This window comes from Carcharodon carcharias, chromosome 9 (assembly GCF_017639515.1).
Source record: "Carcharodon carcharias isolate sCarCar2 chromosome 9, sCarCar2.pri, whole genome shotgun sequence".
NCBI lineage: Eukaryota > Metazoa > Chordata > Chondrichthyes > Lamniformes > Lamnidae > Carcharodon > Carcharodon carcharias.
In genome coordinates this window covers 15,915,824-15,933,764 of record NC_054475.1, presented here as the reverse complement: position 1 = coordinate 15,933,764, position 17,941 = coordinate 15,915,824, and the positions used below count along the sequence as shown (strand labels likewise).

Below are 17,941 nucleotides of genomic sequence, written 5' to 3'. Positions count from 1 at the left end.
ATCGCCACTCTTCACCACACCCTCACCCCCCTTGAAACCCCATCTTCCCCCAAGATCTCCAAGCCCCGTCCAGCCTAGCCCTGCCCAACAGTGAACATTAGTCCCCTCTATGATTACTCCTAGCCCAGCGGCCCCTAGCCCTGACGTTAATCCTACCCGCTGCTGTGCTGCAGCCCCTCCTGCCACAAGGTTTCCCCATTTAATAGGCGGCCAAACTTGTCAACCAGGCAGGGAATCTGTGTTTAAAAGAAAAAAGCAACACGTGGTGAGGAGTTAGAACGAGTGGGCACCCAATGAACTGCTGAACCCATAACTGAAACTCACACAAAAAAAAATGTTGTGAACTTTTCTGAATTTGAATATGAATCTGTTGGTGTTTCTGATCACCCACTGTCTGTCAGTTTATGGATTTTGGTTTTTGGAACTTGTTGGCTTCATTTCTGTGATCTCTGCTTTGTTAGGCTCCAACGTAGAGCCCTCATGCTGAATTCTATCCCGTGGCTAAAAGATCTGACAAGATAACACACCTGTGAATATATACCTGTGGTTTAAGACCCCTTTTTCCTCAAATGAAGCAAATAATTGTTGCAACCAAACTTAGAATGCTGAATACAGTTTTTGTCGTCACTGTACAAAAGAATAATGCAGCTATTGAAAGGTTTCAGAAGAGAACGACCAGAAGGATTGAGGGACTGGATTATGAGAAACAACCATGTAAATTGGATATGTTCTCAGTGGAAGAGAGGTTGCTAAGAGACCAGATATATGTTTTTATGATTCTAAAGGGACTAGATAATATTGCCCATGACAAGCTGTTACACCTTGTCTGGAACAGCAGAACCAGAGAACACCGAACTTGAAGGGGTTAAATTCTGAAGTAATTTGTGTGAGCTATTTTTCCATGAGTAAGTAGTCAATCAATGGATCAGGGAAATGCTGGACACAGTCAGTATAGACTTGTTCAAATACAAATTAGATAGATTTCTTTCAGAAAATTATAGGTTGGGCTCCAGTATCTGAATAATTTGAGACATGATGTGTATTGAGTGTAATGTGCTCGGGAGGGACGGGTGACTTTGGGTATATGGTTCCCAAAGCTCTCCCCCACTGGGGGTTTTCTTCCCCTCATACCTGGCTTTGTCACTGACCCATTGATAGAGATTGATCATTATGATTAGTGAACAACTCCATCTTCATTGTAACATGTGACTACCAGGATGGTCCTTAATAGACTAGCAATTCCTATGACAATGCAGCAAAGAGCCCTGGGAGCAGCTCGTGGAAGACTTATCTATATTATAACCTGTTCGCCATGCTCTGAATGAGAACTTATTGTGAGCTGCATGTTCCAGCATCATTTCTACCTTCAGAACCCCTTCAAGAAATGATCCTGCCCCAATTTAAAAGGCTTTATGCTGTTCGATAATCTATTTCATGCAACCCTGAACATGCAGTCATTGGTTCACTGATTTTAAATTTCTGTAATTGCCAGGTTGATGGAAACCACAGCAGCCTCTGGGTTAAAGAGGTAGCTTAGCTCCACTTAGCTCAATGGGCAGAACAAGGAAATGGAAAATATGTGTTGGGCGTGTGCATATCATTTGCATTCTGTTTTTCAGTTGATCACAGCCGAGTGCAGCTGTCACTGATAATTTCCGACACTGATTCTGATTATATCAATGCAAGTTTTATCAAGGTATGCACTTTATAAATGGAAATATTGCCATAAAGTAGCCAGTGCATTTCGGTTGAAACCATCACCACTGCTGATTTAGTTGGGGGAGGGGAAGGTGTTTTTCACCAATAGGCGCCAGTAACAAAGATTGGAGAAACTGAGATCATGGCAAAATACTGCGGATGCTGGAAATCTGAAACAAAAACAAAAATGCTGGAAAAACTCAGCAGGTCTGACAGCATCTGTGGAGAGAAAGACAGAGTTAACGTTTAGATTCTGAAGAAGAGTCATATGGACTCGAAACATTAACTCTGTCTTTCTCTGCACAGATGCTGTCCGACCTGCAGAGTTTTTCCAGCATTTTTTTTATTTTTGTTGGAGAAACTGAGGTTGTTCTCCTTGCAGCAGAGAAGGTTAAGAGGAGATTTGAATGAGCTGTGCAAAGTTATGAATTACTTTGATAGAGTAAATAAGGAAAAACACTTTTCAGTGGCTGAGAGGTTGGTAACCGGAGGACACATTTTAAGATAATTGGCAAATAAGCCAGCAGTGACATGGGAAAACATTATCTTACTCAGTAAGTTGTTGTGGTCCGGAATGCACTGCTTGAAAGAGTGGTGGAAGAAAATGCAAAAGTAACTTTCAAAATAGAATTGGAATAAACATTTGAACGGAAAACACTTACAGGGCTAAGGGGAGGAAGCAGGGGAGTAGGATTAAGTGGACACCTCTACCAAAGAGCTGGAACAGGCATAATGGGCCAAATAGTCTCCTTCTATAAGACCATAAGATGTACGGTGGGATTTTCCGCACCCACCCACTGCCACGCTGTTCCGGTCCTGCCGCAAGTCAATGGGCGTCTGGCTGGGGTGTCGCCTCACCCATGACGGGCCAGAAAAACCCATAGGTAGGAGCAGACGTAGGCCATTCGGCCCATCGAGTCTGCTCGGCCATTCAATGAGATCATGGCTGATCTGATAATCCACTTTCCTGCCTTTTACCCATAACCCTTGATTCCCCTTACTGATTAAAAATCTGCCTACCTCAGACTTGAATATACTTAATGACCCAGCCTCCACAGCCCTCTGTGATAAAGAATTCCATAGCTTGACTACCCTCTGAGTGAAGAAATTCCTTCTCATCTCTGTCTTAAATGGGTGAACCCTTACTCTGAGATTATGCCTTCTGGTCCTAGACTCTCCCACAAGAGGAAACAACCTCTCAGCATCTACCAGTCAAGCCCCCCAAGAATCATATGTGTTTCAATAAGGTTACCTCTCATTCTTCTAAACTCCAAGGAGCACAGGTCCAACCTACTCAACCTCTACTCATAAGAAAATCCCTCCATATCTGGGATCAACCTAGTGAACCTTCTCTGGACTGTATCCAATGCCAGTATATCCTTCCTTAGATAAGGGGACCAAAACTGTTCACAGTATTTAAGATATGGTCTAACTAGTGCCTTGTATAGTTTTAGCAAGACTTCCCTATTTTTATATTCCATTCCCTTTGAAATAAAGGCCAACATTCCATTTGCTTTCCCTATTACCTGTTGAACTTGTATGCTAGCTTTTTGGGATTCGTGCACGAGGACCCCCAAATCCCTCTGTGCTGCAGCCTTCTGCAGTCTTTCTCCATTTAAATAATATTCAGCTCCTCTATTCTTCCTGCCAAAGTGCATAACCTCACATTTTCCCACATTATATTCCATCTGCCAAGTTTTTGCCCACTCACTTAACCTGTCTATATCCCTCTGTAGACTCGTTGTGTCATCCTCACCACTTGCCTTCCCACCTATTTTTGTGTTATCCGCAAACTTGGCAAGAGTGTATTCACTTCTCTCATCTAAGTCAATATATATTATAAATAAATGAGGCCCCAGTACTGATCCCTGTTGCACTTCACTAGTTACAAGTTGCCCCCCTTATCTCAACTCTCTGTCTTCTACTAGTTATCCATGCTAATATACTAACCCCAACATCATGGGCTCTTATCTTATTAAGTAGCCTTATGTGCGGTACCTTATCAAACACCTTTTGGAAATCCAAATATCTTACATCGCCTGATTCCCCTTTAACTATCTTGCTTATTACCTCCTCAAAGAATTCTAATAAATTCGCTAGGCATGATTTCCCCTTCAAGAAGCCATGCTGACTCTGCTTGATTAGATTATATATTTCTAAATGGTCTGCTATCACATCCTTTATAGTAGACTTCAACATTTTCCCAATGACAGATGTTAAGCTCACTGGCCTATAATTACCTGTTTTTTGTCTCCCTCCCCTTTTGATTAAGAGTGTTACATTGGCTGTTCCCCAATCCTCTGGGAATTTTCCAGAATCTAAGGATTCCAGGAAGATTACAACCAGTGCACCCACTATCTCTGTAGCTACTTCCTTTAATATCCTAGGATGCAACCCATCAGGTCCAGAGGACTTATCAGCCTTTAGCCCCATTAGTTTCCCTAGTACTTTTTCTCTAACAATAGTTATTGTATTTATTTCCTCCCCCCAACCCTTTAGCCCCTTGATTATTTTTGGAATGCTATTAGTATCTTCTACTGTGAAGGCTGATATAAAGTATTTATTCAATTCCTCTGCCATTTCCTAGTTCCCCATTATTATTTCCCCATCCTTATTCTCTAAGGGGCCTATATACACTTTGGCCTTTCTCTTCCTTTTTATATATTTAAAGAAGCTCTTACTGTCCATTTTTATATTACTTGCTAGTTTACCCTCAGAGTTAATTTTCTCCCTCTTTCTTTTTGGTCACCTTCTGTTGGTTTTTAAAACTTTCCCACTCCTCTGGCTTACCACTAATCTTTGCCACATTATATGTTTTTTCTTTCAATTTGATACTATCCTTAACCTCCTTGGTTAACCATGGTTCGTTTATCCCCTTCCTAGAATCCTTCTTCCTCATTGGGATATATCTTTGTTGTGAGTCATGAACTATTTTCTTAAATATCTGCCATTGCTCATCAACTGCCTTTTCTGCTAAACTGCTTTCCCAGTCCACTCCAGCCAACTTTACCCTTATTCCTTTGTAATTACCCTTATTTAAGTTTAGCACAATTGTTCCCAACCCAAGTTTCTCACTCTCAAACTGGATGCTAAATTCTAGCATATTACAGTCACTGTTTTCTAGGGGATCTTTTGCTCTGAGATCATTTATTAAACCTGCCTCAATATACATTACCAGATCCAAAATAGCCTGATCCCTGGTTGTATCCACAACATATTGTGCTAGGAAACTCTGCCAAATACACTATGAATTCTTGCTCATGTCTATCTGTGTGAATTTGATTTTCACAGTCTACCTGAAGATTAAAGTCACCCATGACTAATGTACTGCCTTTTTCACATGCCCTCGTTATCTCCTGATTTATTCTCTCTCCTACAGTATAGCTACTATTGGGGTGGGGGTGGGGGGGGGCTATAGACTATTCCCACTAGTGTCTTCTTCCCCTTGTTATTTCTTACTGTATGAATTCTATATCTTCCGATCAAGATCATTTCTTGCTATCGTATTTATTCCATTTCGTACTAACAAAGCTACCCCACCAAACTTTCCTTCCTTCCTGTCCTTTTGAAAAGTCACATACTCCTGAAAATTTAGTTCCCAGCTTTGATCGCCTTGTCTCCATAATGGCTATATGATAATTTATTCATTTATCTTGTTCTAAAAACTACGTGCATTTAAGGAAAGTGCCATTAATTTTGCCTTTTGACCATTTTTCTCCCTATTTGCTGCACACTTCTGTCCCTTTCTGTCACACTCTTGAGATTTTTTTGATGCCACTGGCATTTATTGGGATGGGCATTAGTGAACCAGATGGCTCTTTATGACAATCAGCAAAGGTTTCATGGTCATCATCAGACTTTTCTTATTGAACTCAAATTTCACCATGATGGGATTCAAACCCAGGTTCCCCAGAGCATTACCCTGGGTCTTTGGAATGCTAGTCAGTGACAATTCCACTATATTACTCTTACCTAAATAGTTGCCCTGCAATGCTGCCGTATCCCCTCTCCAGGACCCTCTCCCTGCTCTATTTAGTTTAAATCCCTCTCTATAGCCCTAGTTATTCGATTTGCCAGGACGTTGGTCCCAGCATGGTTCAAGTGAAGCAGAACAGCTCCTTCTATCCCAGTACTGATGCCAGTGCCCCATGAACTGAAACCCATTCCCCCCACCCCAATCTTTGAGCTACGCTCTTAACTCCTTGACTGAGGTCTGCCAACCGATGTGCTATTTCATTCTCTGATTTCATGAGTTGCAACAAAACATTAGAAGCAATAATTAGAAATGATGAAGCAGATGAAATTGGAAACATGGCTGCAGATGGGGCAGGATTGGCAGTTAAATATTGCAGTCGTTAATGTATTTAGAGATGATAGGAAGGGAAGGGGACATGGGGTAACTGCTAATCAGAAATAACATAATGGGTGTAGGAAGAAACAACTTAACTAACAAAGGTGTAGAGACAGAATCTAAGTGGATCGAGATAAAGGTTATGAAAGGATCGGTCACACTGTTACAGACACATTACAGACCACCAAACAGCAGAAAGAGTATGGAGGGAAAAATATGTTGGCAAATATATGACATGAGGATATATCATAGGGTCATAATCGTGGGAGGTTTCAACTAACCACAAACAAATTGGTGGAGAGAGGGAATGACAGGGGAGAAAGGGATGAAGTTTTTATATCATGTATAAGACTGAGTTCTGACCCAAAATGTAAGAGGACCTACAAGAGAATAAGCATTTTTGGACCTACAAATGGAAAATGAACCAGAGCTGATAAGAGAAGAGGACCATTTGGTAATAGTGATCACAACATAATAACATTTGTAAGACAAAGATGGAAAGGTAAAGATAGTACTAAGTTCAAAGTAATAGACTGGACTATAAACCAACAATGAGAGTAGAGCTGAGGAAGATAAACTGGAGAAACGTATTGAGAAATAGAGGTAAAACAACAACATGCAATATTTAAAGGAGATATTAATGGAGTTCATGATACTTCATGTGAAAGCCATCACATCTGATGATTAAGAACTCTCTTTAGTATTGCATTAAGCATTTTCGCCATACCTTATACAACTCTAGATTACATACTGGAAAAGGCCAAAGCTCACAACCTTCTAACTCTGAGGAACAAGTGGTGCTGGCTGAGCCAAGCCAACATTGACCTCACTGCTTTAAGACTGTAACAAACCTGAGAATAGATCACTGCAGCTCAAACTATATATCTGGAAAAATATGCACTTTGCTTTGATGTTTAAAACCTGTGATTTGTAGCTCATTTGATATAGCATATTTTGCAATAGTCAATTTACAATGGATGGCTTTTATAAATGGTTTTCTCTTTAAGGGAGTGTATGGACCAAAAGCCTATATAGCAACACAAGGTCCTTTGCCCCATACAGTGACAGACTTCTGGAGGATGCTGTGGGAGTATAATGTCCTGGTAAGTTTTATATTTGTTCAATCTCATACCTGAAATCCACACTGTCTGAAATGTGTGAACTTCAAGCAAAATATCATGACTAAACAATATTGCAAATCCCAATAAAAGCAAAATACTGCAGATACTGGAAATCTGAAATAGAAAGAGAAAACAGTCAACAGGTCAGGCAATAATTGTGAAGAGAGAAACAGTTAAAGTTTTAGCTCAATGAGCTTTCATCACAACTGGCAAAGTGCTAGTTTTTGCTTTGTAATTCTGAATATTGAGGATTCTTTTAATTGTCATTAATTCTCCTTCAAGGCCAGCATTTATTGCCCTTCCCTACTTGCCCTCACTTGGTTCAACTAATTAGTTACTGGGGCATTTCAGAGATTAGTTAAGGATTAGCCATGTTGTTATGGATCTGGAGTCAAGTTCACAACTTCCTTTAAAAGACATTAACCAGCTGGTTGGGGTTTTATGATACACTGATAGGCTCATGATCACTTTTTCTGATACCAGTTCTTATTTTGAGACTTTTTAAAAAAAAAACTGAGTTCAAATTCTCAAACTGCTATGGTGGGATTTGAATTCATGTGGTCTGGATTATTAATTCAGCAGTAGTTCAAGGAAAAAGACTGCAGGGCTACCATGTAAAAACATGCGGAGTGGGACTAATTGGATAGCTCTTCCAAAGAGCTAGCACATGCATGATGGGCTGAATTGCCGCCTCCTGTGCTGGATGATTCTATGATTCTTTAATAATCACCACGCTCCTGTACCTCCATAGGACTGAGTGTGTCTGAGCGTACATGGGCCCTTTTATTTAAAGTTTATGAAGAGATCGCAAAGCCAGGAAGCTGCGCAAACTTCATAAAATCGGATCCAACACCTGCTGGAACTTTACCTGATATGGGATATTTTTGTTGTGTCATGAACAAGGGCCATGATTAGCAACAGTAAATGAAGGAATTTCGTTGCTTTACAATCAGTTCTGCATTTCTGGAAGTCTTGCAAGACAAATCTGAACTGGGATCTTTGTCCAGATGCACAGTTGGGAAATCATGCTCAGGGAAAAATCCTCAGCCACTATACCACTTGGTCAATTCATGTCAAAATACTGCAAGTTGCTGTGCAGTTTGCTGAAAATGACCAAGTGGGCAATTAAAGGGGATTCTTACCTCGTGTGTTTTTGTAACATGGTTTACTGCTTATTGCATGGGCAGTATGATAATATTATGATGTTGGCACTTACGGAACTACAAAGAGAATTGTTTTTATTAAAAGTACAATATATTTGCGGAACCTTCAGGTCATGAACCTGTTAGAAAACTTCTTGGCAAGAATGGTAGTAACCAATTCCACAGTTTCCCTATTTTGTGTGTTCGTAGGGATGTGGATGTCATTGGTTAGACCAGCATTTATTCCCCATTTTGAGTAGCTTCCACATTCTGTGTTCCTGGTTTTGAAGTTTAAAATCTAAAAACACAAATAATCATTTAACCCATTTCCAACACTGGGCTAGTAATTCAGAGTCCGTGAGTTCAGAATTCTGTTGTGGCAATTTCAGAGCTTGAATTACTTTTAGAAAATCAGGAAAATTAAGGGCATGTCGCAGAAAAAGTGACCGTGAAGCTATCGGATTTTTGTAAAAGCTCTTGCGGGTTTTTAGGAACCTTTACGGAAGGAAACCTGTCATCTTTGACCGGTCTGGGCCCATATGTGACACCAGCCCCACACCAACATGGTTGACTCTTAACCACCCTCTGCAATGGTCTAATAAGCCACTCCGTTGTGTCAAACCTTTATCTGTGGTTCGAAAAGAAGGCAGCTCAATGCCACCATCTCAGGTCAGTTAAGGATGGGCAATAAATAGTAGTGTTACCAGTGATGCCCAAATCCCAAAAACAAATATAACAAACAGAATACTTTCCCCTTTAGAATTTTGTTTAACATCCATTCTATTAATGTAGGAAAACCTTGGCAGGTTGCTAAAGGTAAGATTGTTAGTAAAACTGTAAGTGGATAATTTCCTGAGATAACATTTCCAGTACAGGGCTTGCTAGCAGTGGGTGTGATGTGCAGAATCCAGCTGAACCTCCAATCTACACTGGACTGCCAAGGCTCTTTGATTGGGTAGTTCAATGGGTTAAACGTCAGTCTTTTATTTCTGAGACCTGTTCATATCCAACCCTGACCAATGGGATGAAAGTTTCCTGTGTCTGTAGACCTGAGGATCTGCCCTATTTCTGCTGTTCCTTTTCTTCTCCTTGAAAGTTATTGCCCTCAGCTTCTCACCCATCTCTCTCATGACTTTCAAGCCCGTTCTTGACCTGTTCACAGTAACTGGCGATTTGCTATGCGACTGCATCAAAAATACACAATACCTCCCTAGTTTTCCACGACTTATAGAACCATAGAAAAGTTACAGCACAGAAGGAGGCCATTTGGCCCATCTTGTCCATGCCAGCCCGAGGATACCCAGGTGCCCTTACTAATCCCACCTTCCTGCACCCAGCCCATAGCCCTGCAGCTTACAGCGCTTAAGGTGCAGATCCAGGTACTTTTTAAAAGAGTTTAGAGTTTCTGCCTCTACCACCAACTTGGGCAGCGAATTCCAGACACCCACTATCCTCTGTGTAAAAAAAGTTCTTCCTCATGTCCCTGCAACACCTTCTGCCACTTATCTTGAATCTCTGTTCCCTGGTTCTAGAATTCTCCACCAAGGGAAACAATTTTATCCTGACTTCTCTAGAATTTTCAACATAGTTGATCTTTCCATCCCCCCCACTCCAGAGACTTGAGCACAAAATCCAGGCTGACACTCCAAGCAGTACTCAGGGAATGCTGCACTGTCAGAGGTGCCATCTTTTGGATGGGATATGACACCGACGCCTTGTGTGTTTTCTCAGGTGGATGTAAAGGATCCCATGACATGATTTCTAATGAGAGCAGAGGAGTTCTCCCCCTTGTCCTGACCAATATTTATCCATCAATCAATATCACTAAAACGGGTTATCTGGTCATTATCGCACTTCTGTTTCTGGGAGCTTGCTGTGCGCATATTGGCTGCTGCATTTCTTACATTATGACATGACTGCATTTCAATACTATTTCATTGGCTATAAAGTGCTTTTAGGATATCCTGAGGCCATGAAAGGTTCTAAAGAAATGTATTGTTCTACTGACAGAGTCTATTTTGGGTGTCATGTCACAACTAACGTTACCTTCCTTTTAGTTCCAACAACGTCAATACCTTTCCTTCAATAACTTCTTCACACAGTTGTCCTATGCCATTTCTCCATTGTACCTCAGTGACCCCAACCATGGTATGGGATCAATTTACATAAGGACACCAAGAGCACCCAATTTTAACTCTCTGGCACCAACCTTGACACCATGACCTTCATTTTTCAAGTTATTGGAGTTGAATCAAAACTTTCTCCAGCTCAATGCTGACAGGTTTGGAGTCATAGAAACAGGAGGAGGCCATTCAGCCCACCTTGCCTGTTCCACCGGCCAATTAGATCATGACTAATCCAACTCCGAGAGATTCCCCAATCCCTAATTGCATGCCAGTTCTGGACTTCACATGAACACTTCGCAGCTTAAATGCATCTGTTTCCACTGACTGGAATTTTTACCCTCTGGAGTGATAGTTACTTACTTATCTCAAGATTTGATTAGGCTGAAGCCACTTCGGTGGGACCTTCATGTCCTATCCAATTCTCAGCTTTGCACAGAAGCCTGCATCTATTCCACACCCAAAATCAGCTTCTCAAATAACGGTGTCTTCCTGTGATCGTACTTTGTTCCCAGTGCCATTAAACCCTTATCCATATTTTTGTTATCTCCAGAATTCATTCATTCAACATTGCTCTTGCTCTAACCCTAGGAAAACTCCAACCTATTGAGGACTTTGCACCTTGTATATTAGCCCATTATTCTATCTTACACACTTGGTTATCCTATAACCACTAATCTCCTTTAGCTGCTCAGCTCCTGGTTGCATCAATTCCAAATTCCTCATCCACCAGTTCAAACCCACCACTCCCTCCCTCAGATTCACCCCAATTCCCCCTCTGTTCCTTTGACTTTGATGTACTGTACAAACCCCATCTCTCTCCCCACCCAAACCACCGATGTCTTCAGCCACGATGACCCCACACTTCACAATAATGTCCTTCTCAAACCTCTTCCTTTGTCACATCTTTCCCCAAATTTAGAAGCCTTCTCAAACCTATTGATAGCCAAAATGATCCTCCCAGTTTCCCATTCACCTTCTCCTCTTATAGATATTTTATCTCTTAAAATATGTTGTATAAAGTTCTTTCTTCACGTGGGTTATTGCATGCCTAAGGGTTGGAGCTCAATACTGTCCCTCTGATGTGTTTGTTTTTCCCTCCTTCTGACAGGTGGTGGTCATGGCCTGTCGAGAGTTTGAAATGGGACGGGTAAGTTGGCATTGCCCCCACACCCCGCCAGCCCCTGCCATATTGATTCTTTCAGTCTTTGAAGAATTCAAGAAAATACAATGATTATTTTTCAAGGAAGTTTTATGAATCGCTGGTTAGGTGTCAGCTGGAGTATTTCGTCCAACTCTGAGCACATTTTAGGAAGGATATCAAGGCCTTGGAGGGAGATGTACCAGAATGCTACCAGAGATGAGGGACTTCAGTTAATGCAGAGAGACTGCAGAAGCTGGAATTATTCTCCTTTGAGCAGAGGAGGTTAAGGAGAAATGTAATAAATTATGAGGGGTTTAGATAGTGTCGATATGGATAAGGGTCAGTATACCAATTGACAAGTGTTTAAAATGGCAAAAGAATCAGAGGGGCAGGGTGAAAGTGGATTATTTATTTTACACAGTTTTTTCTTATTATATCTTCACAAACATTTTTTCCCCCCTCTCTGGGGAATAACGGTGGAAGGATTCCTAGGCTGATTATCAGCACATTGAACCACATCATGAACACACCTTCCACAGCCAGCAAGTTTTGGCATGGGTCTTGATCCAAGAGCTTCTGGTCCAGAGGTAGGATCGCTGCCACTACACCACAAGACCTCCATGTTTTACACAGTGAGTTGTAATGATCTGGAACTCGTTGCCTGAAAGGATGGTAGAAACAGATTCAATAGTAACTTTCAAAGGGGGATTGGATAAACATTTGAAAGTGATAAATAAATTCCAGGGGTATGGGAAAAGAGCAAGGGAGTGGGACAATTTGGTTAGCTTTTCAAGAGGCCAGCACAGGCATGATGGGCTGAATGGCCTCCTGTGTTATATTTTCTCTGATTTATGTCTGTCTTTACTTTTTTAGAAAAAGTGTGAGCAATATTGGGCAAGCATAGGAGAGGATCCATATTGCGTCGGGCCGTTCTGTGTTACTTGCGTGAGTATTTTAACCAGGGGCAAGTTCTCTTACCCCTGACAGGAAACACCTTTCAATCAGCTCTCAAACTCAGCTCCCTATTTAAAGTATTCTTAATCAAATGTGTTTTTGCCTACGACTAGGAAAGCAATGGCGTACCTGTCTTTATGGCAAGGATGTTGGAATAGAAGAGTAAGGAGGAATTGCTGCAGTTAAATAAAGCTTGGGTGAAACCACACCTGGAGTACTACCTATAGTTCTGAGCCCCTTGCCTAAAGAAGGATATACTTGTCTTAGAGGGGATGCAACAAAGCTTAAGGGGATTGATTCATAGGATAAGATGGTTGCCCTGTAAGCAAAGGTTCAGTAGAATGAGCCTATACGCTCTGAAGTTCAGAAGAACGAGAGGTGACCTCATTGAAATACATAAATCCTGAGAAGGTAGATGCTAAGAGGCTGATCCTCTGGCTGGAGAGTCTGCAGTAGGATTGACAGTCTCAGGATAAGGCGGCTGTCATATAAGACTGAGATAAGCAGATGTTTCCTCAGTCAGGAGTGTGAATCTTTGGAATTCCCCATCCAGAGAGCCGTGGATGCTCAGTTTATGGAAAAGTAATGAAAATGCCCATCATTTATCAGACCTCGTCATTTCAAAGCCTCAACGGTATATTTAAAAAGAACACAAAGGAAGCCAGCCATTTCGTGCTGAGCTTTATACTTACTGATAGGGTTCCCATCTCTGATTGGATGTATTCCTGGAGATTATATCACATTAGAATCTTAGAATGTTCGAATTTTAAAAAGGGAACTGGATATATATTTGAAAAAGAAAGATATACGGGGCTATAGGGAAAATGCAGGGTGGTGGAACTAATTGGATAGACCTTTCAAAGAGCTGGCACTGGCACAATGAGTTGATTGGCCCCCTCTGATGTAAGATTCTATAATTTGTGTTTCCATAAGTAACTTGAACCTGGGAACTTCCTTGTTTGTGTGAGTTAATTATCACCTGGATAAACTCAATGTGCCATTGGTAAAGGCCAGTTGTACGGTTTTGATATATTCACCCACAGACATGCAAAGCCACACAGGAACCCAAGTGTTCTCGATTTGTTGTTGAATTTTTAACGTTGTTGGGCAGAGTGTGGAAGTGTTCCTGTGCATGGTTGGGTTATGAAACCCATCTGATCCTACTTTCTAATCAGGTCACGGTGAAAGTAACTGTTACAGCGCCACAGCCCTGACATAAAGCACTGGCCCAATCTCCTTCGCTTTGTTATGGTTCACTCAGTTTAGAGTCTCTCTCTCTCATTCTCCAGGAAGAAGAGAAGGCCAAACCGGAATATATCATCAGAACATTGAAAGTTCAGTTTCAAAACGTAAGTAATATGATTAACGAAATTGCTGTTAAATTGTTATGATGAAAACACACAGTAATCACTGTCAATCCAACATTATTAACTCTTAAACTGCCGGCTTCTTGGGACGACCATTTTTCTTCCACTTTTTCAGCGCATGTAATGGAGCATTGATATAATCACTAATATTACAATGAGAACTATACTGGCATCTATTACTGTACATGCAAAATAAAACAGTAAAGTAAAATCCTACATGCAAATATAATGCACAACGTGTTTCCTTTGCCGTGCTCTTTCTCTGGCTTTCCCTCCTCTCTCGCATTGCTCATTTTCTACCTATTCATGTCTTGTTCTATCACTCACTCTGCATTCTTTCTCCTCCACCTTGATTTTTATCTTGCCCCCAACTCTTTCTCTAACCCATCCTGTTCTTCTCTCCACCCACCTTGTCCCTTCTCACCTTGCGCTGTCATCCTCGTTCTCATGCCCAGGAAAGATGCTGGGAAAAATGAATCTTCTATGATGTCATATCATGATGACTTTCCTGCCATTCCATACCATTAGACATGGAGCACCATGCCAGCTGAAAAGGAACTACCCATTTAATCCCAATTTCCAACTCTTGGTCCGTAGCCCTATCGGTTATGGCATCTCTAGTGCATGTCCAAATGTTTTTTAAAATGTGCTAAGGGTTTCTACCTCTACCACCCTTTCAGTCAGTGAGTCCCAAACCCCCATCACCCTCTGGGTGAAAGAACTTATTGCACAACGCCTCTCTAATTTTTCTATGTTCTATATTCTAATAAACCTATGTCCCTGGTTATTGACCCCCAAGAAAAATTAATCCTTCCTATCCACTCTATCTAGATCCCTCATAATTTTAAATAATTTGTTATCTGCCGTGCTTACCCGGTCTGGCTGACATGTGACTCCAGACCCACAGCAATGTGGTTGACCCTTAACTGCCTATCAAGCCACTCGGTTGTACAGGTGAAGCGCAACAAATGGTGGCCTTACCTGTGACATGCGCGTGCCATGAATAAATAAAAGTAATGCAGTCATTTACCAAGTGCCTACATGCTCCTACACAGTATTACCTCAGCATCAGGTTTGATAGCTTTTCATTGCTGCTCTCAATAATTTTCTTGTCTCTGCTATATTAAATATATTTCATTGCTGTACAGCCTTTGGACCAATGCAGTCCAATGCCAACGTTCACCTGTGTTGTGTGTAAGACGTTTTCAACTAAAGTTAGTGCCTCTGACTAAAACAATGTTGGCTGTATCCTGTGGCTTGTCAGTGAATTCTGTTGGAAGAGCACTGCAACTTAGGTCGTGCTGTCTTTTTCTATCCAAGATCTATCGGACTATGTATCAGCTTCACTATGTCAACTGGCCGGATCATGATGTTCCATCTTCAATAGATCCCATCTTGGAGTTGATCAAGGACATGCGGAATTATCAGCCACATGATGACATTCCCATCTGTATCCACTGCAGGTAACACACCAATCTCTAAACAGCACGAAGAATGACAGACCATAATAAATGCACAGGACAAGTTCAAGGCCAGTTCATGTTACTCTCCAATAACTTGTGGCTTGTAAGAGGGCTAAAACCTGGCAGTGAGAAATACTCCCTTGGTAATACTTCATTTTCCACTGTTATTTCTACACAACCTGACCAAACCAAAATGCTTATGGTTTATCTTCCCTACACTGGCTAACTAGCCCTGAACTGCTCTAATAAATATTTGTTAGTTCTCTGGATTGGGAGAATAGCATTGTAATCTTAGTTCTGATCCCATGATTTATATTGTCCCAATTTAATTCCAAAATCCCCCTTTCCCAGCTCAATTTTTATAGCCTGTCCCTAATTGCCCTTCAGAAGGTGGTAGTGAGCCACTTTCTTGAGCCGCTGCAGTACGTGCTGTGTAGGGACGGAGCTCCAAGCTTTTGACCCAGTGTAAGTGAAGGAATGGTGGTATAGTTCCAAATCAGGATATTGTGTGACTTGGAGGGGAAATTGAAGTTGATAGTTTTCCCATGTGCCTGTTTCCCTTGTCCTTCTGTGTGATAGCAACAATGAGGAGGGATTGGGCAGTGGGTTTATTATAGGGGTAGAATATTTACCTCCTGCTCACCTTGCACTTCTGCCCAGACTTCAGGATATGTCTGAGGTGTTTGCTGCAGATAAGCAGATAACCAAAATCAACTCAGATCAACTCAATCTCACTGCCTTCGCGATACACAGACAAGTAACTTTCACTGCATGTAAGGCAGATCAGAGCAAACCAGCAGCAAGCAGAATGGTGGGTGGGGGAGAAGTGGGGCAGAAAGGTAAGTTTTGTTTTAATTCCTCTGGACCCCTAGAAACTGTGATCCACCTAATATCCCCCAATCCCCCACCCTCCTGACCAACCCCTCACCTCCCAATTGGATGATTTGCTTTACCTCGTATTGGCAATGGCGAAGAACATTCCTTCAGTATTGAGTGAGATACCGACTTCCATTGTGTCCTGAAAGTGGGGCTTGGAAACTGCAGCTCTGAGCACTCACAATCAGAAACAACAATGCTGACACCAAACCAAGCTTACACTGAAATACCATTTGGTTGGTTTATAGTAATGAGGTTCGGCTTGTTGGAGCTTTTCATTTCTTGAGTGACAATCATGTCCCTCACTGAGCAAACCAATGGTGGTTTTATGTGGGATAAGAATGTTTATCTTCCATTACACCCTCTCCTAATGTGTGTCTCTAACTATCCTCTATCTCACAGTGCTGGCTGTGGAAGGACGGGGGTGATCTGTGCCATTGATTATACCTGGAAGCTGCTGAAGGACGGGGTAACGTTATCTTTTCATCCTATTTGCATACATGAAACCCATTTGAGCAGCATCTTTGCATCACAACAGGGAACTGAGAGATCTAAAAACACACTTGGCTAAAATATCTCACTGGCACTTTATTGATGCTGAAAATGTTTGACGTAAATACATTCGTTAAAAGGACAGTTGGAGAAATCTCCGAGAAACACATCTGCCCATTTGTTCTTAGTTGGTTGTCTTCTTCTTACCAAGGCTGCAGCTTAAGAATTTAAGAAATAGAAGCAGGAGTAGGTCATTCAGCCTCTCGAGTCTACTGCATCATTCAATAAGATTGTGGTTAATCTTCTATCTCAACTCTACCTTCCCATCCAACCCCCAAGAGAATCATTAAGATTCTCACACAGTCTCAAATTCTCGTATATTTAACTTCTCTTATCTCTCCCATGCCTCAAAACAAGAAAACTAAACACGTTTTAGCATTTTTACACCAAGTCTCTGCTTTTGTTTCACTGAGAATGACGGGTTTCACTCTATTTCAAAGACAAGATTTTTACTAGTCTAAGTGTCACAGAGCTTACCTTACCAGTAAACAGTTCGGTCCTCCACTGAAATTCCTTACATATACTGCTTCTCCAACAGTAGATTTTCACTCACGACTATGCAAGTCATGAGTCGCTTTTTGGTTTCCTTAACTTTTCTCCACCTTATCCTCCAAATTGGGAAGTATCAGGCTTAGCCTTGTTCGAAGACGGCTCCTCATCAGTAACTCTGATAGGTATTGCAGCTATCATAGTGCCCGGGGTTCTCCTGACCAACCCCTCACCTCCCAATTGGATGATTTGCTTTACCTTGTATTGGCAATGGCGAAGGACATTCCTTCAGTATTGAGTGAGATACCGGCTTCCATTGTGTCCCGAAAGTGGGGCTTGGAAACTGCAGCTCTGAGCACTCACAATCAGAAACAATAATGCTGACACCAAACTAAGCTTACGCTGAAATACCATTTGATTAGTTTATAGTAATGAGGTTCGGCTTGTTGGAGCTTTTCATTCTTGAGTGACAATCATATCCCTCACTGAGCAAACCAATGGTGGTTTTATGTGGGATAGGAATGTTTATCTTCCATTACACCCTCTCTTAGTGCCCTGTGACCAGCGGAATGCGCCCATTCATCACTAATACGAGCTCTTGTGGAATTGGGACATGATTATTGTTCTCTTGCAAAGGAAGGCGACTTAGGGCATCGGCATT

General features: G+C 41.5%; 1 protein-coding gene across 5 annotated transcripts in view; it reads left to right on the top strand.

Annotated features, from left to right (window-relative positions):
* The window catches only part of LOC121281777 (tyrosine-protein phosphatase non-receptor type 22-like), a 100,848-nt gene that overhangs the window by 29,520 nt on the left and 53,387 nt on the right, over positions 1-17,941 (top strand). For 3 of the 5 annotated variants that reach the window (XM_041194748.1, XM_041194747.1, XM_041194746.1), the window contains exons 3-9: positions 1,620-1,696; positions 7,057-7,152; positions 11,547-11,585; positions 12,453-12,524; positions 13,823-13,882; positions 15,221-15,363; positions 16,642-16,708. In XM_041194748.1, coding sequence (XP_041050682.1) covers positions 1,620-1,696; positions 7,057-7,152; positions 11,547-11,585; positions 12,453-12,524; positions 13,823-13,882; positions 15,221-15,363; positions 16,642-16,708 — 554 coding nt within the window. The remainder of the gene's footprint in view (positions 1-1,619; positions 1,697-7,056; positions 7,153-11,546; positions 11,586-12,452; positions 12,525-13,822; positions 13,883-15,220; positions 15,364-16,641; positions 16,709-17,941) is intronic. The other 2 variants (XM_041194749.1, XM_041194750.1) reach the window with 1 other exon arrangement.